We start from the raw sequence: 21,762 nt of genomic DNA on the forward strand, positions 1-21,762 counted from the left end.
AAACAAGGAGAATTTTACTTCTTCCTTTCCAATTTGGATACCTTTTATTTCTTTTTATTGCCTGATTGCTTGGGCCAGGACTTCCAGTACTATGTTGAATAGAAATGGTGAGAATGGGCACTCTTGTCATTTGCCTGATCTTAGAGGAAAAGTGTTTAACCTCTTGCCATTGAGTATGATGTTGGCTGTGGGTCTGTCATATGTGGCCCTTATTGTGAGGTATGTTCCTTATATCCAATTTGCTGAGAGTTTTCATTATGAATGTATGTTGAATTTTGTCAAATGCTTTTTCTGCCTCTATTGAGAGGATCATGTAATTTTTATCCTTCATTCTGTTAATGTGGTGTATGACACTAATTGATCTGTATATGTTGAACCACCCTTACATCTCAGAGATAAATCCCACTTGATCATGGTGTGTGATTCTTTTAATATGCTGTTGAATTTGGCTTGCTAGGATTTTGTTGAGAATTTTTGCATTTATGTTCATCAGGGAAATTGGCCTTTAGTTTTCTTGTAGTGCCCTTACCTGGCGTTGGTATCAGGGTAATAAAAATTGGTGTTAATTCTTCTTTAAATGTTTGGTAGATTTAATACCTGTGTCTATTTTGATGGCCTTTGGCTCTTCCAGGACTGTGCTCATTACAGGGATCATGAGGTGTCTTGCTGGTCTCTGTCACAAGGCTGATGACAAAGAGAAGGCATCTTGCCAATCACCCAGCGTCCTGCTGAGTTTAAATTGCAACTTGAGCCTTTTGAGGTTGTGACTGGAGGGGAAATGGAACTTCCTGGTTCATAGGGAGAGGTTCCAAAAGTTTTTCTGGCTCCTTTTGATGACTAACAGCAAATGTAAATGAGTCAGAAAGAAGTATATCACATTTCTCAAATAATACATATGAATCTGGGCATACACATGGAAGAGTTTTGGGAAAATGAAGGCTGATCTTTATTTTTTGTTGTTGTTGTCTTTCAGACACTAGAAATATCAATAGACATAATCCTAAGCACTAGACCAGATTTTTCTATTTCCAGTTTTCCTGCTGGGTTGAGTAAATAAACAGATGGAGTGAAATCTTCAAAGTGAAACACAGAGAATGTGACAAAGGGGCCTGTTGACTACAGAACACTAGGGGAGGATGGGGATGGCTGAAATGAGAGAAAGGAGAATTTGGGGTAAGGAAGCATTGCCAAAATGTCCAGGGGAGGCACCAGGCTCTGGACCTCTGGCCAGCCCCATCAGAGGCCAATGGAGAGAGATGCCTAAAGCAGAAGTGGAGAGAGCGAATGTCACAACCAAGCTCTGAGAGATCTGGAGAGCATAAGACCGTGCTTTGAAATGATTCTGAATTAAAGTGGTTCCATGAATCCCTTTTTCACCAGAGTGGCGTCATTTCCATGGAATATTGGTTCAGGGAGCACCCCAGAGTTGGGAAGTACGACAGTTTCCTCAGTGATGGCAGGGAGACTTTTATGAGGCATCTAGCAGCTTTGACTGAAAAGAACGGGTTAAGGAGAGGAAGAAAAATGGCAGGTGTCTCATGGGGTTCAGAGGTCTTATTCCAATGCACTCATGAGACACCCTCATTAAATCTGCCTGAGGAAATTTTAGGAAAAGTAGGGGAGCTTCAGGTCTCATAGTAAATGGGATCCAACAGGAAAAACAGATCAGGGGATGAACAAAAGGGCCTTGCAGCTTTTTATGAATTAGCTACGTGAGGGAGTCCCTCTACTCATTTTAGTAACTTTGTTTCTATGTGCAGTTGGATTCACATTTATTATTCAAATACATTACCTACAGGCCCATTGGCTAAAGTCACATCATTACTGGTTTCAGTCTACATGACTATTGCCCCTACTGGGGTCACTGCTTCCTATCTGCATTCACCTCTGCTACGGCAAGTTTCCAGTCCTCTCTGCTGCTATGTGCCAACTCACGCATTGCTCCCACCATTCTTTTCCCCATGCAAATTCCCCTGCTATTTTCCCCCAGGCTGCCTTTGCTCTTTGCCCTCATTCTCACTCTGGTCTATTCTCAACATTAATGACTTCTCCCTGCATTCTGGGACATTACCTTTCTATGCTGCCTGTCCACACTTTAAGGCTCTTTTCACCACCAGAAGATACCATCATTTTCTTTAGGATTACAGCTTCCTCTGTTGGTATACTTCTGTTTCTTAACGGTGTTGGATCAGGTTCTCATTTGGACTAGGACTGGGATGAAAGGGGTGATGTTGCTGTATACACTGTGGTGGTAATTATGCCCTATAGTCCTTTCAGCATCTTGGAGATCATGTCATGTGATGGATCTGTCTTTGTGGCAGGGGAGATAAACCCATTTTATCAGGTTCTTCTTTTTATTGATCATAGCACTGCCTTCACACCTGTCTTTGTACTTATGATGGGTGGGCTCTGAAGGTTACCGCACTAAAGCGGGAGTCCCTGACCAGTCCCTTCAGCTTGGTATGTTGCAGAAAGGTGGAAGGTAAGGGAATTAAGAATTCAGATACACATTTTATAGATTCCTTTCTCTGGACCAAAATCCTAGAAGAGAGGTATATTGATAAATTAAGGAAAAAGCCAAAGCAGAGGGAGTTTTTCCTGCTTCTTATTTGGGACTCTAAAAGCAGAGAACCTTTTAGGGACCTCTTACCCTGACATAGGATGGCCATATTAGTGTAAAAATGGTAGCATGACATGGTTGGGTAGACAGCAGAACTGAGTTGGTAGGTGTGAATCTTTTTTGGATTTTGTGTAACATGAAAGTGATCCAGAAGTTGCTTCAGGCTGCATGAGGGATAAGGAAGGAGCTGACTTGGATTTTTAGCATATCTGGTATTGTAGGGAGAGCCAGGGTGACCTACGTGCAGACGTTGCAGAGTAGACTCTAGAGAGGGGCTCGATGAAGGATTTGACTGAGATGTAGAGGGTTGTGCTGCTACAGGAAGAGCCTCAGTGGGGCTGAGCCAGACAGGGAGGTCCTCTGGGTCCCAACCAAGCCAAGAGATGAGATCACTAGTTCTCTAGCTGTAGACTTTACCAAATACCAGGGCGAGTCCCGAGGACACCACTGCATAAATCCAAGACTCCTTCTCTCTTTCCATGTAGGGAAGAGATACAAGGAGAAAGGGGAGGAAGAAACGTGGCAGGAAACTGATCTTTGAATGACTGAATAATTACCTGAAATGAGACTCTCTTCAGGTTAGCAACATTAATTTTTCTCTTCTAACCAGTGGAGGTGATTCTAATCTAAGCTAGATTAGATCGGTCTATTTTCTTGGATTTGAGAATTCATACGTAAATGTTTCTCCTTCTCTCTGCACACACAAACACACATACACACACTTTGTAAATATATATAGGTTATATAAATATATATTTATGTATTTAACACTGGGTCTTGATCAAATATCAAATAAAACATAAGATAGTGAGAATCATTCCAAGTAATTAAAAAGCATCAAAAATTTAATTGTTTTATTATCTCTTGAACCTCCTCATGTTCTTTTATCTGTTATTATTTGTCCTAGACGCTTTCCTGAAAATCTCAGACACATCTGAACTCCTTCCACCGCATTCAGACGCTTTCAAATCTTATCGTTTCTCTCCTGATAGGTTTCACACATCTCCCCTGTTCTCTCTTTACCAATTGTTACTGTTGTTGTTCAGACCTTCACGACGTTCCCAGACTCCTGGAATAGCCTCCTGTCTGCATGCCATGCCTCCCCATCTTTTGACACCCGACATCTGTCGATTTGATAAAGCATGTATCTGATCATATCACTTGCCTTCTCTAAAAAAATTAAATGACTTCCCATTGATTGAAGAATAGTCCACCCACTCAGGCTCTTCATAACCCAGCTAGAGCTCACATTTCAAACCTTTCTTCCCATCCTCCACCTCATTCTCAGTCTCCATCATGACTTGCTATTTTCTGAACTCATTTCGACCTTGTCATCTCTAACTCAAATGGTATCTCTTTCCCAAGGATTTCCTTAAACTCTGTCCCGTGTCTGCTGTTGTACTTTGTGCTGCTGCGTAGAACATAGTCTGTGCCATAATGTGTGTGACCGATGGGCTTCCTTTTTAGATTGAGAGTCCCTAGAAAACTGGGACTCCATTGCTAATGATCCCATTCGTTAATTAAGTTTGCATCCTCTACCTAACGCAATGGACTGAGCCCAGCGTATTTAACAAATGCATGTAAGAGTGCTTCGTAAACAACAAAGTGCTATGGGAATAGTAATCACTTTGTTATTATTTGTTAAACTGAGTTGAATTTACTTTTAAGAATCTCACCCTTCTCTGGAAAAATGACTTCCCATCAGTGGAAATTCTCAAATAACTGATATGATGTCTCAAGATACTGTAGGCAGATATATCCTTGGAGGAGAAGGCAGAAGGGATCCTTGGTTTTGAAATCTCTTTCCTTCATGGGCATGCCTCAGAGGGCCAGCCTTGTCCAATGCTCCCTTTGTATCTCTCCGTGTCTTTATTCGCCTCATGCTAAAAAATCGCAAACATTACTGGAAATTTCCCCATCAGGGAAGATCTAAGAAGTGGCGCTGTAATAAGCTCTGGGGAGCTGGCCCTGGGCACAGGTTCTACCAGTGCTGGCCTTACATGCGAGGCCAAGCGTCTCTCTGCTGACCCTTGGACAGTAGACATGCTATGAATATTATCATGCCGGGCATTTCCTGATACAGGGATTATTTCCATCTCTAGGAATTCCACAAATGTTCTCAGAAGCCTTTGGGACATTTAAGTTTTACAAATGAACCTTTATAACTCAACACAAGTATCCTAGAAATCCATGTGTCAGCCCTTTTCCTTGAAAATACCTGTAGGTCCTGCTATCACTTGCATGAAACAGGAAGGGGAAAGACCGTAAGGTAGATCACATATTCATAAGTAAAAATGCCCTCAAAATGTAGCCATGCAGAAACTGGCACAACCATGTTAAATATCTGCCAACTTCCTCTTTAGAGCCTTGGAAAGTTTGATTAACCCCAAGAAACGAAGAGGAAGGGAAAAAAGAGGGGAGGAAAAGGAATGAAAAAGAATGGGAGGGAGGGAGGGAGGAAGAAAGGAACGAAGGATGAAAGGAAGGAGGGAGGGAGGGAGGGAGGGAGCGAGGGAGAAAGGAACGAAGGATGAAAGGAGGGAAGGAAGGAAGGAGGGAGGGAGGAAGGGAAGAATAAAAGAAGAAGAAAGGGAAGAAAAGAAAATGAAAGAAAAAGAAATGAACTCCTGGAAGCTGTTACCCATCACTTGGGCAGGTATTTGTGGATCTAGTTTTTGAAGCAACAAATTAGCCAAAATCAATTATCTAGGTCAACCTCTGGAGTGTCCCTATGGAGGAAGAAATATCCCAAAAGGGACTGGAGTAAGAGATTAAACAAGATTTTCCCCAGTGAAAGATATTGTGGAATAGTGCCAACTCTCTCCTCTCCTGGAGCAATGCAATTGTGAAAATCCATCCTACCTGCTATACTGATGGTGGCTGCAGCCTTTGCAGTACTGAATTTCTCTCCATGCTTATTAGTAGCTATGCATGTGTAGAGTCCTGGCTTGGTGATAAACAGCTGCAGTCTTGAGTCAATTACTCGGTCTTTCACACTTTCTTGAATGGATCCAGAAGAAACCTGGTGGAGTCAGGGGGAAAAAGAAGATAGAATTAGGTGAAGGATTTCTAATATGCTGTATCAGTTGCCTGGAAAGAAAAAGGATAAGGATTACGATCAAAAGGCATGTGGTAGATTGCAAAACTTGCCAACAACTTTTCTCTCCATATGCCCATGAGCTTGCAATGTGACTTTGTTGCTCTTCCCTCAAGAGGTGGCATCTTTCTCCATGCTTTGAATCTTGATTGGCTTGTGACATGTTTTAGAAAGACACAGAGACTTACACAGTTCTTGCACATTGTGGCTTGCTTTCTTGTTGCTCTTAGACCTCCTGTGAACAAGCCAAAGCTAGCCTGCTGGAGGATGAGGCACATATAGCCCAGTCATCCTCACTGATCCAGCTGGGAGCCAATAATATCACCCAGATATACGAGTAAGGCCATTCTAGACCAATCAGCTCGCAGTCAACCTGCCAATCACAGGAGCTAGATCAGCAGGAGCAGGCAATCCTAGCCCAAATCAGCAAAACCACCCGGCTGAGCCACAGACTTGTGAGCAGTAGCAAATGGTTATTGTTTTAAGCCATTAGGCTTTGGGATGTCTGTGATACAACGATAGATAACTAATGCAAAGTAGGAAAGGATATACTGTGTGAATCCTCCAAGATATGTCTCTCTGTCTTGAAGATAGAGTCCATTATGAGAGGTTATAGAGTTTTGGGCTTATTTTCATAATTCCTGTTCAGTTCCCCATAAATGCACGTCAAATAGTGAATGGTTATCAGGAGAAAATGGTTGTAAAGCCAATTCTGTTTCTGCCTCATTACTTAAATCAGAAAGTCGAATGTCCTCAAAGAGCCAGGCTATCGATGCCATATTAGCACATAATTGACAGGTTAATTTATGTAAATGCTAATTAGCTGTCAGCATTCAACTCTGTGAGAAAGACAGCTGTCTAGCACATTCTATTGGGTTGCAGAGTTCCAATTTACACCCTCGTTTGTCTGATCCCAAAGCCTGTGCTTTTCATCATTATGCTTTAGTGCCTTCCCTAGTCCTAGAAAACAGAATAGAGTTATTAGAAAACAAGAACAGTAATAACAACCTCAAATCAACCATGAACAAAACAAATGTCTGACTTAAATGTCATTGTTAAAGTGGTGGCACTTCTTAAACTGGTGATTCTTTCTTCACTGTTTTCTTAAGCACTCTACCATCTTTCCAATAATTATTGTTTAATTATCGTTGCTTATATGAGGGGAAAATGCTGGTTTGAGGGAAGTGTGAATGGAATGACAATCAAGGAATTAGCTGATGGTTTTACCATAACCTTATCTTGGAGGAGTAGGGATGAGTACCATGGTGGCCTTGAAAGAGATCTTTCTGTCTAGAAGAGAATGAAAAACTTGGAGCCAGTTATTTTACTGTTTCACATGAGGGAAGATTTCACAGTTAGACCAGCAAGGGGGAGGGAAGCCCTGAGGTGAGACCAACTTTCCATCCTTCTGCTGCCAGGTGGCTGGCTGGCCCCAGAACCCAGCACTCTCTGTAGCGACTAGGCAGTGAAAGTTTGTTCACTTAGCTTCTTTGTCTTTTTATTCTTTACCTGCGCTATTAGTCTCCTTATGAGAAACACTGGTTTATGTGAGCATCAATTTACCTTAACTGGGGAAACGTCCCAGGTCAGATCAAGTATTGTGGCATTTTCCCCAGATAAGCAGCCTGGACTCTATGAGAAATTGACAAGGCAGAGAGAAAAATATCTTTAAGAGACATACATGCAGTTGGGAATTCAAACCGAATTCATCATTATCATATTTATCAGAGGTGCACGTTCTTATGGATTTGAGTGTCCAAGTTAGATGGAAAGGATTGAACAATTTGAAATATAATTTTTTAAAAAGTTTATTGGAGTATAGTTGATTTACAATGTTCTGTTAGTTTCCGGTGTATAGCAAAGTGATTCAGTTATACATATATTCATTCTTTTTCAGATTCTTTTCCCATATTATTACAGAATATTGATTAGAGTTCCCTGAGCTATATAGTAGGTGCTTGTTGGTGAAATACAATTTTGGACTCTCCCTGAATTTTAATACAAAGCAACAATGAGAAAAAAAGCTAAAGACCTCCAACCCCTGTCAGTCAGTATGCCTTATGCTCTCAGGATATTTTGTTTATAAATATAATCCCTTTCCAGTTTATATATGTGAAATCCGTAGAACCTTCCTCCTTTGCAAAGTTCGTTCCCTCTTTCAAGAAGTAGGTCTGTACCGTCAGTGCCTGGGAGACAACTCAGAAACGAGTAATCCCCCAAATGCTGACTAAACTCCCACAATTTTCATGTTCACACCTAAGAAAGTCACTCCTCAAGGTCACTGAAAACAGTCTTGGGAGGAAAGAGAAGTGAGTTTTAAACCACCTGACCTCTCTTCTCCTGGACATCATCCAGGTGCTGACATAGTTCAACGAGTAGACCAGCAAGTCCTGAGGCTCATTGCCTGATTATGATGTGATTCCTAAGAGCTTTTCCTCCTGTTTCCAGAGGCCTGGCTTGATTCAGTTTGTGACTCATGCACAGCAGGCCTTGTTAGTCATCGTTTGAATTTGTTTTTCTTTCTTCATGGAGCAGCCTGACCAACAGTTTAGTATTTTTGATGACCTAAAATTCAAAACAGCCCTTTGCCCTGCATTTTGATGGTTTTGTTCTTCAGGTTTAAAAGCTCAAAATGATGAGTTCAGCTTATTCCTGGGAGCTTTGACCAAGGTATGCTGAGGCGAAGCTGAGGACTTAATTGAGGTGACTCTATCTGGTATTACAGTAAATATGGTATTTCTCCAAGTCACCCAGGCATACTGATCTGAAAGAGCTGGATAAACAGCTCTCTGCTCTGTGTGTGGTATTGAGACAGTGACCTCAAATGAGGGCATCGAACAGGAACTCTATTAAATAGGCATATTAGTTCCCACCTGATTGAACGTATGTAAAAGCCTTCTGAGCGAGGCAATATAGGTGGAATGTTTTTTACATATCGTTAATATATTAATAATGCTGTTTGGAGAGAATCTATCCCGAGTTATGGATAATCCCACAACTTCATCATGATTTGACATCAACATAGAGAAACCTCTGAATGGTATTCTGGCTTCTATGACCTTGTCTTGCAAATAGTCCCAGCTGGCTAGGATTGTCTCAGGGACCTTTAGGATGTGGCCCAATACGGTCCATGTTTAGGGAGTTGTAATAATGTCTGTCTATGCATCATAGAAAAAGGAACAATTGAGAAAATTTCCCATGCTGTTTTTGATCAACATAGCTATGAATATTGACCTCTTTTGATCTAGCTGCTGAAATATTCAACTTAATATATTCCACTTGATATATGTAATTATCTTGGTTTACCCAGTTAGTGAGAGATGTTTCCAAAGCTTGTGTCCTTTAAACCAAAAAACTGCCTCTTAAAAATATGTATAGGGACATCCCTGGTGGCGCAGTGGTTGAGAGTCCGCCTGCCAATGCAGGGGACATGGGTTCGAGCCCTGGTCTGGGAAGATCCCACGTGCCGTGGAGCAACTAAGCCCGTGTGCCACAACTACTGATCCTGCGCTCTAGAGCCCACGAGCCACAACTACTGAGCCCTCGTGCCACAACTACTGGAGCCTGTGCACCTAGAGCCCGTGCTCTGCAACAAGAGAAGCCACTGCAATGAGCAGCCTGCGCACCACAACGAAGAGTAGCCCCTGCTCGCCGCAACTAGAGAAAGCCCGCGTGCAGCAACGAAGACCCAACGCAGCCAAAAATAAATAAACATATAAATTTTAAAAAATACGTATAATATATAGGTGAGCCTCCCTTTAAGGAAATTCAAAAACCACAATCTTCAACACAGATGATTTGGCTATTTATTTTATAAAATTCTTCTAATAAGTTAAAATGATTCTTTTAACATATTTTAGGAACTATATTGATTGGACAAAGCAAGAGAGATGTGCAAATTTTCTACGTTTTTTATTTGAATGCCAAAATAATAAATAGATGGGTATAACTTTAAATAAATCTCTTTATCAAAATATAAGGATATTTTCTTTTAGAAAAGTAAACTCTGCTGTAGCCACACCAAACTATTATTTCCAACGTTGTAAAACAAAAGTGATATTACTGCTCACTCTGAGTTCATCTAAGACTACAAATTTTCATGAAAAATGAATGATATTTCCATAGGAAGAAAGCAAAAGAATTCTTGATGGCTTTGGGGTGAGTTGCCTGCTTTTCTCTTGTTCTTTGGCTGTAATCATTCAGGGTTTTAGTTTTGGGGATGTTCATGGAGGGGGAGAAAAGGAGCATTCACATCTTTTAAAGTACTCGTACTTGGTAGTGTGTTATGAAGTTAGTTCACTGGCTTATAGTTAGTGAAAAGCCACAGTTCAAATTCTGTTTTATTCTGTGTCAAATAGCTCCCAACTCTGCATTTGTCTTAATCCCGCCCACCCAGAATGATACCAGGTCTGTGGCCCTTCCCTGTTCTCCTCAATAGACTTTTCTGGTTGGCTACTTGTCCAACATTAAGTGCCTGCTGTTGCCTCCAGTTCCTGTGTTTTGCATCAGCACGGGGCAGTCATCTCGATTTCTATTTGGACTTGGATAGTAGCGCCAAGAACAAAACTTGGCTGTGACAAAGCGAGAGAGAGGCATGGACATATATACACTACCAAATGTAAGGTAGAACTTGGCTGTAAGAATAACACTCTCTCTGACCATGAGAACTGCAGATGTCCTTTTGCCTTCTTCCTGGAAGAAAGTTACCATTCATTTATTTTATTCCTGTTTTAGAATCTCTGCCGAAGAATCCATTTTGCTTTCTGTTTTTTGTGAATCACATCTTGAAAGATGAAGCTGGAGTCTCAATAAGACCAAAACTAACTCTGACCATTGGCTTTTTTTTTTATTACTCCTCAACTCCAACAGAGAATAATCATATATGTTCCAGTTCTAAACTCGAAGGAGCCTTTTGAAAACACTGAATTTTTTAAAAGCCTATGTCTTTCCATTTTCTGTATTAACTGTTTTCACAGAGTTTAAGACAAATTAATAGTCATATTGTCAGTTACCCAGTTTTCTTAAGGCATCTCTTTACACTACTTGGAGAGGCTTAAGACAACTCCTACAGCTTCACAGAAAAGCCACAAAACATACTGCCAAATAAGATGTGAATTTTAAATGGCACCTAAAATTTAATTCGAGAGCTGAAGAAGAACAAGACTACAAGTTACTTTACTGTAACAAGTTTAAGGCAGTCTAAGATTAGTAGTAGCCCCTGGTCCCTAGCAGAAACAAACAAAAATTCTCTGGAGAAAAGAACCTTTGTCTAGACCCCAAATTAATCTCTGACATTTTTTTTTCTCAAAACAATGAACAGCAGGTAGTCAAAGATAACTAGGCACACAAGGAAACAAAACACAATGAAAGAGTCACCAGGAAAACAGACGACAGAAACAGACCTACAATGGCATCCCGTCTCACTCAAATAAAGCCAAATTGTATCAATTGACCTATATAAGCCTGTAGGATCTACAACCCCTATGCACACCCCTTACCTCTTTCCTCTTTGCTCACTCACCTCTAGCCACACTGACCTACTTGCTGTTCCTCTGACATACCAGGTGCACCTTTATCTCAGTGACTTTGCCTGGTTATCATCCCCGCATTATCTACATAGCCTCCTCCTTCAGCTCTTTCAGCTCTTTGCTCAAATATCTCCATCTTAATAAGGCTTCTCTGACCACTTTATTGAAAATGGGATCTTTCTCCTGAGATTGTATTTTCTCATTTTCCTGCTTTATTTTTCTCCATGGCATTTGACACTGTGCACGTAGACTATAGATTCTCCCATCTGCTTATTTTATTGTTTGTTTTTCCCCATCACAATGTAAGCAAGTTGAGGGCAGGAAACTTTACCTGTTTTGGTTGTGCCTGTATCCACAATGTCTAGAATAACGCCTGATGCCCAGGAGATGCTCAATAATATTTGTAGAATGAATAAATGAATGTTTCTATGTAAAGTGCTTAGAACAGGGCCTCATCATAGCAACCACATACTATATGTTAGTTATTATTACCAGTATTAGAAAATTCTGTTGCACTAACAGACATGGATTCTAATTCTGGATTACTTTTCATCAAAGTAGGCTCCAACAGTGGACTAATTCTTAAATTGATGAGTTTTGTGTGGGAAGGAATTAATACCACTTCCCTTTTACACAAAAGCATAAAGAATGAATTTGACTTTCTACTATCCCCATGATACAAGGAAAGAAGTAAACCTATGGAGTTCAGTCTCTAAGTCAGTGACTTCTAGGATGAAAATATTGGAAGGCTTTGAAAAATGGAGATGCAGGTGGGACCAATGACAGAGGTCAAGGTAACTCTACAAATAAGTGGTCTGCCCTGAAATTCACTACCAGTGCGTCTTCCCCAGACAAGTTTCCATACAGTTGGCACTCACAGCGTTTCCATTTTCAATCCAGGTGATGGTGGGGACAGGGATGCCTGTTGCTGTACAGCGCAGGGTCACAAAGGAGCCAAAGGTGACATTGTGGGATTCAGGAGGCCGCAGGATTCTGGCAAAAACTGTTAGGAAAACAGAAGTGGTGAGTGACTCTCCTACAGGGAATAGTCAAGCTGGAGTGGTCTTTAAGAAATGCAAATCAGATCATGTTCTCCTGTGAAGGATCTTCCATGTTCCCTCTGTCTTAAGTGTAATATCAAATACTGTGCCCTGGCTTCTAAGCCATTTATGCTATGACCCTATGCTTTTCACCACTCCAGAATACACCAAGCTTGTTCCCAACTTAAGAGATGTCCATGCCATCCTTCAGCCGAGAGCACTCATCCCATAGATCTTCATGTCGTGGTTTCCTTGTATCATCTAAGTCTCTGTTTAAGTGACACTTTCTCAGAAAGGGCCTCCTTGACCACCCGACGTAAAGTCTAACCTTCCCCCCATTTGCTTTTTCATCATCCTGTTTCATTGTCTTTATAGACCTTACCCCTATCTGAAGTTATTTGTTTTTTTGTCTATTGTCTGTCTCCCCGCAGTAGACCGAGAGTCCTCAGCGACCAAAACCCTTGCCTGTTTTGTTCAGTACCTAGGAGAGTGCCTACCAAAGTAATAATATTTAATTGAATTAATGAAATAATTAATGCTTTACATCTTCAACAGTATCATAGTGGAAGGACAGATAAAATCTGTCAAACTTTTCAGAGAGTGAGATGAGCATACAGCGTCAAAAAGAAAAGGAATATTTTAGACAAAAGTGGGCAGGAGAATGGGTGATTTATATTCTTTTCTGAGGCTGAATCCCCACTGACTAGGTAAGAGGAAGTTCTTTTGGTGTGAAAAGAAATTTTACCTTTAATTGAAGAGTGGAGATGAGGTTTAGAATGTACAATAAATTGAAGGGTCTAATCTTGGAAGAGACTTCAGAGATCAACTAGATTTCTCCTCTTATTAAATAGATGTAGAAACCAAAATCCCAGATAATTTAAGTTTCTTCCCCAAAGTAATAAAACTGATGGGTGAGAAACCTGAGTTCAACTCCTCTGACTTGAAATCCAGTGTTCTTTAAACCATTATGGAATCCTTTTAATTGCCCATTTACTGCAAACATGATTTTTTTTTTTTTAACTCTTGCCTTTTGTTTTCTGGGACTTAAAGACAGAACATAACATTAGACTATGAAATTCCAATTAACACCAGGCTTTGGTGCTTAGTTCTTCTAAAACTGTGAAATTTGTGGAGTCTGTATTCGAAAGGAAAGTACAGAAGAGATAGTATATACTAGATAGGAGATGTACAGGCCAGGGCTAGATCAAATTCAGCCGTATTAGAAGTTACTCTGATTTTTGAATACCTTTTTAAAAGGGTTACATAATTCAAGGAGATATAGGAGGATATGATTTGTTTGACAGTTGTATGCTTTTTGCAAGTTCTAACTCCAGATTTGCAGGTTCAGATGAACTCACCTTTCTTTTTTTTTTTAGAGAGAGATGGCAATTGGACCTTGTATTTTCTGATCATATTTTAGAACATAATTAATTTGAGGAAAATATAAATTTTGTCCTTAACCACAAGAATCGAACACCCACAATCTATTGATCATCTTCTTTTTTTAAAACATCTTTATTGGAGTATAATTGCTTTACACTGTTGTGTTAGTTTCTGCTGTATAACAAAGTGAATCAGCTATATGTATACATATATCGCAATATCCCCTCCCTCTTGAGCCTCCCTATCCCACCCCTCTAGGTGGTCACAGAGCACCAAGCTGATCTCCCTGTGCTATGCAGCTGCTTCCCAATAGCTATCTATTTTACATTTGGTGGTGTATATATGTCGATGCTACTCTCTCACTTTGTCCCAGCTTACCCTTTCCCCTCCCCCTGTCCTCAAGTCCATTTTCTACATCTGTGTCTTTATTCCTGTCCTGCCCCTAGATTCATCAGAATCATTTGTTTTTTTAGATTCCATATATATGTGTTAGCATATGGTATTTGTTTTTATCTTCCTGACTTACTTCACTCTGTATGACAGACTCTAGGTCCATCCACCTCACTACAAATAACTCAATTTCGTTTCTTTTTATGGCTGAGTAATATTCCATTGTATATATGTGCCACATCTTATTTATCCATTCATCTGTCGATGGACACTTAGGCTGCTTCCATGTCCTGGCTATTGTAAATAGAGCTGCAGTGAACACTGGGGTGCATGTGTCTTTTTGAATTATGGTTTTCTCAGGGTATATGCCCAGTAGTGGTATTGCTGGGTCATATGGTTGTTCTATTTTTAGTTTTTTAAGGAACCTCCATACTGTTCTCCATAGTGGCTGTATCAATTTACATTCCCACCAACAGTGCAAGAGGGTTCCCTTTTCTCCACACCCTCTCCAGCATTTATTGTTTGTAGATTTTTTGATGATGGCCATTCTGACCAGTGTGAGGTGATACCTCATTGTGGTTTTCATTTGCATTTCTGACCTAAATAGACATTTCTCCAAAGATATACAGATTGCCAACAAACACATGAAAGAGTGCTCACCATCACTGAACTCACCTTTCTATCTTTTGATACTGAGGACTCTAAGAGGTGGAATCTAGAAGAGCATGCTAGAAATACACATGTTGGACCCTAAAGCCAGGAGAAAGAAAAAGGAAGGAAGGTGCCAACTTCAAGGCAAAAATGTTAAAGAAAAAAAAAAAAAGTGGATTTAATGTTTAAAAGGAAGCTGAATTTTCCCCCTTGCCCCAAATAAACACAAAGTTGAGCCTGATTTTAAGTAAGTCCTGGGGTCGAATTACCAATATACAAAAGAACAGAGGATTGAGGAACATGTTAAACAACATTATAAGGGTAAAATTCAATCATATCCCAAATATAGACAATTGAACAGGGCAAGTTATGTTGTTTCCTCACCAAATAAATAACGTTGGGGGAAAAAAAGAAAAAGAGGGAACTATTATAGATTGAGAAAGGCTTAAGAGGCATAGCCCTAAATGTAATGTGTGAATTCTCATTTGGATTCTTATGCAACAAATCAGATGTAAAAAGAAGTTTTTTGAGACAATCAAATAAAAATTGCACTGTCCTGGTAGTAAATGGTATTAAGAAATTAGTGCTAGCTGGGATGGATGGGGTAATGAAAATGGTAATGTGACTGCGTTAAAAAGCCTTAAAGTACATACGGACTGATTGAATCCACGTCTGGGATTTGCTTTAAAATAAACCAGCAGCAATAAAATGGTACTGGGTTAGATAAAACAAAAATGGTAGACTATTGATCACTGTTGCTGTTGGGTGATGGGAACATGGGAGTTTACTATTAATATATTACTGTATCTACTTTTTTGTAAGATTGAAATGTTTTAACATTAAAAAGTTTAAAAATTGCAGTAGAGCTTACTCTACAGCTCCAGAGAAACATGCAATGGGACACATACCTCTTTTGGAAAAACATTTGTCAGAGGTGTCAGTCCTAAGAGTTCAGAAATAACCACCACAGTGTTAGATCAGAGCTCTGTGGGGGATGATTCCAAACTGAAACAAAATGTGGGACTCAGGGAAAATTTTCCCTAGCAGGCAATAGTTATAACCTGAAAAATTCCATAGCAAGAGGAATAGCAGTCATTATGGTGGTCAGCAGGGTCGGCTCCAAGAGCGAGTGACCTGTGTAGTCCCCCAGGGCACCATGCTTAGAGGGACCCATGCTTCTTTTATTTTTCTGCTGCCTGTGTCTTGAAATTATAAGTGATTTTTGAACTAGGGGCCCTCACTGTCATTTGCACCTGGTCCACAAGTTATGGAGCCAGTCCTGAGAGCCTGGCGGTGAGAGCTAAAACTGCCTTCTTAAAATAGGGGTGAAGGCTGCACCTCTGTTGGAGTTCCAGAAAAACAAGCCTCCAAGGTGAAATGGAAAATTAAAAAGTTGCAAAATGCTGGATGGGTCAGAAGGAAGTGTCAAGCAAGACTAGAAGACAGAGGCTGTCCGCATTGGAAAGTCTAAATTTCTCAAGAAGACAAGCCAGCTAGGAGGCAGTGTACATTTCTTCCAGAGCGACAAACATGGTACCCCATCTGAACACCTGATAGGAGATTTCTCCCAAGTCAGTCTAAGTTCACAGATTGTGGACCCTGGACAACTAACACAGAGTGACTGGCATCTGAGCGAGGGTACACCCAGGGATTCTTTTCCTTCTGATGTTTTCTGGCAACAATAATGGAGACCTAGATTGCACAACGTAATTGAGTCCATATTCATCATTTGGCTGAAATAACTCTTGTAGGGGGTTGGGGCTATACTTGTGTGTCCAGAAGTTTTTGAGTTTGAGTCTACTGCAATGATCATTTTATGGGTCCCACTGCCTTCGAGAATTTGGGGAAAAAAGCAGCATCCTTGAAAGATTGAGAGTGGGTTTAATTCAATTCCATAAATGCTGGAAAAGTGTAGACAGCAGCTGCTGAAGATGACAAGAGTCAGTGTGCCCTTAAAACTGAATGAGAGCCTTCTGGCTGAAGATGAGAAGCGTAAGAAACCGGAGAACTATGAAATCTAGATTGTTTTTTTCTGCTTTAATTTACAAAGGCAAGAATTTTCATTTGGGGGACTTTAAATTCTTCCTGGAAATTTAATAATAAGGGAGGGTTTATTTATTTATTTATTCTGTAATTTATGGATTTTTCTCTTCTTTTGGTTGGCGTTACATTATTTGGAATATCATTTGGGCTCATTGCAAAACCTCTGATGATCCATATTGCACAACACAGTTAAGAATTATGTGCAATGGTAACTAAAACAGTCCATCATCGTTCTAGAGGTCAACGTAGCCTTGGGGTTAATTTAATTAATGTGCTGCTCTGTCCCATATCAGAACCTTCTGGGAGGTCCAGTGGGGCACAGGAGGGTACAGAAAGGAGCACCATTGGCATTGCAGGTGGCTTCATGAATGTAGGGTTGTGCCGACAACCTGCTGGTGTCCTGCTCCAAGGGGGCAGATATACCCTTGGCTGATCATGGGTTTCATTGTTAAGTCTGATGGGTTAAGAGAAAAAAAAAAGGCCAGGAAATAAAGGGAAGCTGGTCTCTCCTGCCCTCCCACATTCTTGCCAAAAGATAAAATAGAAACTTGACTCTTTTTTCAGTATTGAAAGATAGCTTACACCTTCCCTGCCAGTTTCCCTCCCTCAAAGAAGGTTGCAAATGTCTTTTAGGTTTTGACTCAGATGTCTTCTCATAATGCTTTCTCGACACATCCCCCTCACACCATGTCATAAGTATTGATTTGTTTGTTTTTTGGCCGTCTCTTCTCCTGGAATATAAGCGTCAGAAGGGCAAAGCTTGCTTTGTTCATTAACACAAGCTGATTGATAGACAGATCATTGGTCGGTTCATTGATCAATTGATCCAGAACCCTGCATGATACATGGTAGGCACTCAAAAGATATTTGTTGAATAAGTGAATTAGTGACTCCTCTGATGGGTGAGATTGGGGAAAATTGTATATATGATGAGTATCTCAATCCTCTCTGGGCCATCTTTCTGCCAGCTACCCAGCAAACAAGAAGGGTATGGGTTAATATGCAGTAGGTAATTCTCCAGGTCAGGACTTTGCCATCCTATGACTCCAGGTGAAAGGTGGAGCTGTGGGGAGGAATCAGTAGATCACTTGACTCCAATTCTTGGATGAAGGAAGAGAAAGCTTTATTTTTCAATTCAGCTTTATCAGCAATGAAGCTAATATTCTTATACCCATCAGTATTTGTTACCAGTTCCAAGCATAAAAGATGAAGGGATGGAGAAGGAAATTTCACCATATTTATCAAACATTCAAAACAATAAAGCCAGTTGCCATTAAAAATAAATGCCAGACTGCTCCATGGATAACAGTATACCTGTAATAATAAACTTAAACATAGTTCAGTAATAAACTCCCATTGTTTTAGCGGCAGCCACAAACTGAAACTTCGTTCTGAGTCATCCATTTTAAAAGTAACGTGATAGGTTTCATATCAAATAAATGTCCCTTGAATATCCCTATTGTACCTATATTTGCATGAAAGACAATATAGAAGTGTTTTTGTTGCATAAACGAGCTGTTTGATAGAAGGGACATGACATTACTGAGTAATTTGGGAAATGTTTACAGTTGTTTTGATGTGGATTTTTAAAGAAAAAAATGATCCAACTCTTCTTTCTACAGATAGTTTTATCCATCATTCTCCAATTCACTGTGAGCTGTTTCTGACTTGCTTTCCTGTGGCCAAGCACGTTATTCTTCATCTGCAACACGTAAAACAGACACAGGCAATCTGTTTATCCCTGGGTTTCCTCTCATGGTATCTAGTTCTGAGTTTGGGGCTCTACTTTCTCTGGGGTAAGTTTACAATACTAACTGCAGGTTGAGAATCCCGTATTCAAAATTGGGCCTAAGCAGCCAGCGATTCCAAAGTTCTGTATAATATAACCGTATTGTATTCCCATTTCCTTTCTCTCTCTGTTTCTTTCCTTTTCCTTCCTTCCCTCCCTTCTTCCCCCCACCCCGCCACATCTTTCTCATTCCATTTTTCAAAGCACTTTCAGATATATAATAAAGTTTATTATTGGTTGCCATTTTAAGGGGTAATCTGAATTTGCAATAAGGAAGTAGGGCCATTATACACTCTGAAATTTGCCTGGTGGGGTAATGGAAAGCCTAACAGGTGGGGGACCCAAGTTAAATCCTGAAATTAATAAGCAGTTTGGCTTGAGGTGAATTGCCTCTCTTTTCTTGCTAAGCGAGTAGGACCAGGAGAATACTGAAGTCCCTTATAAATTCTATTTCTGAGCAATTATTTCAAAGGACACAATAAGTTTGCATGAGTTTTTTCTTTCATTCTCTTCCTTCTAATTTTCTAGCTTCTCTTAAAGAGGTCTTTGAGGCTACTTGATTCAAACCAGCACTGACAGGAGTAAATTGAAAACAAGCAAAACAAAAACTATAAAACAAACAAACAAAACCCCCCAAAACCACACAGGAGCAGGTGAAATAATTTTATCTAAATTTAGTTATAAGCAGCCTGATATTTAGAAATAGGAAAACATCTCGGATACCTTATTTGAAATACTAAGATAAGGAGGTGCTATTTCAAAGAATACCACCCTAGGGTTTATTCCTAGAGCCAAACTGTATTATATGAGAACTTGTGAATTTCATCCAAAATACACAAAAGTTAGATTAGAACAGTATGATTGATTTGGTTTGGTTTGGAGCAGTTGCATAATACTTGTCCACTTCAAGTAATGACAGTAAAAACCTGAGCTGGCACCTTGACATTTGTACAAGTCTCCGAAGATTGTAACACCCTCACCTCCTGTCCCCGCAAGGCTTTTGGTCAGAGGATCTTTCTATTCCAATCTGTGTGAGATTTATATTCTCATGCTGATTTACGTCATTTCATTTTGTTTGCATTTTCAGAGTTTGGGGTACAAAGTTTAAACATTTCTGTTGATCCAAACTTTTCTTAATAAAAGTAAGTGCTCAATAACTATATTATGTAATAAGGCAGCCCATCTAATAACACTGTTAAATGCTGAATTAATATTCCCCGTACATCGTTTGTTATTTCCTTACAAAATCATGGCACTCAGAGTTGTTTACAAAGTCAGAGAAATAAACAGTTGAATCGAACCATACGTTTAAAAAGAAGCAGTGCAGAAAGCAAAAAAAAAATACCTTTAGTATCTTGCTCAGGTTCACTCTCTTCTATTAATAGAAACAAGACAAACACAAACACAAACAAAAACAACGCATCATGAAAAGGGAAACCTTTGAGCACTGAAACAGTGCTGTAAAGATGAATTAGAATCTGCTTGTCTCTTATCTCAATGAGAGACAAATGCAACCAAGTGAAACTTCTGACCTTTTAAAAGCAAACTATTAAATGACATAAAATTTCAATCGTTACTTTTAGTCAGGCAGTATTACACAGAAAATGAACTACAGCATATCCCAACAACACAGCTCATTCATGCATTTTCATTGCGATGTTGACAATTACCCTTTCTTTCAAGGCCACAGACTGTCTACTCTTCTGATAATAGTAGTAGTGATTGTGCTTCTCCTTGTCAGCGTGGCTTCTCCACTTACGAGGCCCTGCTGTGAAGTCAGTGATGTTGAATCTGGGATCTCAGCTATCATTTCTATGGTAATAGACTCATGTTGTGGTAAACAGAGGATTAGGGGGTGTCTGCAGAACGGAGCCTACAACCAACAGAGATTCTCTCCTCTGTATCAATTCCCAGAGGCTGCTCAGAGAGCAGAGAGGAGCAAGTCATTCTCTTTCAGGAAAAAACCAGTAAAGCAAGCTACAAAGAAAAATATCAAAATATCTAAATTGGGTATACGGAATTGAGAATTTTTAGAATTTTAAAAATCCTAGAAAAGAGACAACCACCAAATTAATTGTTCCAAAATGTTTAATACAACCATATCAGATGTAGAGCCCACATGAAGCTCTATTTTTCTATCATGAAGATTTATTTTTTCATGTCAATTTAGACCTTTCTTTGTTGTTTAAAAAATATTTTAATTTTATTGGAGTATAGTTAGAATAGACCTTTCTTTGAATTAGTGATAAGCCAAGTACAATATTTTTTTTAGTATAAAATGGCAACGCTATTGTTAACTACTTTTAGTGATAAGAATACATTGGTATAATTCTTGACAGATTATGGAGACTTTCACACACATTGTACATTATCTCACTTAATCCTCACCATATCTCTCTGATTGTACATGATTGATATTATTCAGCCCATTTTCCAGACAAGGAATCTGAGACTCACAGATTTGCTTCAGATGAAGACCCAGACCCAGAAATGCCACTCCAACTTTCAGACACCAAATCTTCTGTTCTAACCTAGCATCACAGTGAGAAGGCCTCATTTTGGTACTTAATACCCAATACTCTTAAATTTAAGTGAACTTATAATTTCCCAGTTAGATTTTACTCTGAACTTTCCCTACCTCCACCAATCAAGTCTGTGGCACATTCTTATTTTATTTTTTTAAGTATCAAGGTCATGTTGGCTAAAAATGAGTTTTTTTCCATGCTAAAAACTGGTCATCTGGACACTTGAAAACTGCAGAGATTCCGTTTGCCACACAGATCTTAATCAGAATAAGTAAATAAAGGTCCATAGTTGGACCAGATTGGACCTGAAAAATTATATTTGAATGCCTTTGGGCTGCGCATATCTTTCTAGGTTCGTCAGCACAATTGTGCTTATTTCTAAGCTTAGAAAAAAAACCCTTTTTTTTTTTTTTTCACCAGCCAAATAACTATTTATGAGTGCCTGAGATGGGCAAGGGACTTCTCTGGGAATATTAAGTGTCTTTATTATCTGGCTGCTATATCTCCAAAATTTTGTTCCACTAAAGTTGAAGGGCCTTAAGTGAGTTTTGAGAACTTTATTTACTCATCTCTTACACTACTCTCGCTAGGATTCTAGAGCAAGTACAGGTAAATCCTCAGTCTCCTTTTAATTTTACACCATGATCTTTTACTGGGCTGTATTTTAAAGTAGACTCTGAGGGCAATGCTGATTTT

At 39.7% G+C, this 21,762-nt stretch overlaps 1 protein-coding gene across 3 annotated transcripts in view; it reads right to left on the reverse strand.

Annotated features, from left to right (window-relative positions):
• The window catches only part of MUSK (muscle associated receptor tyrosine kinase), an 88,024-nt gene that overhangs the window by 22,897 nt on the left and 43,365 nt on the right, over positions 1-21,762 (reverse strand). For 2 of the 3 annotated variants that reach the window (XM_024757278.1, XM_024757275.1), the window contains exons 6-7: positions 12,124-12,248; positions 5,483-5,642 (exon numbers count right to left, since the gene is read on the reverse strand). In XM_024757278.1, coding sequence (XP_024613046.1) covers positions 5,483-5,642; positions 12,124-12,248 — 285 coding nt within the window. Of the gene's footprint in view, positions 1-5,482; positions 5,643-12,123; positions 12,249-19,886; positions 19,917-21,762 lie in introns of all 3 variants that reach the window. The other variant, XM_024757276.1, reaches the window with a different exon arrangement.

This window comes from Neophocaena asiaeorientalis, unplaced genomic scaffold (assembly GCF_003031525.2).
Source record: "Neophocaena asiaeorientalis asiaeorientalis breed wild unplaced genomic scaffold, Neophocaena_asiaeorientalis_V1.1 scaffold432, whole genome shotgun sequence".
In the NCBI taxonomy this organism is placed as follows: domain Eukaryota; kingdom Metazoa; phylum Chordata; class Mammalia; order Artiodactyla; family Phocoenidae; genus Neophocaena; species Neophocaena asiaeorientalis.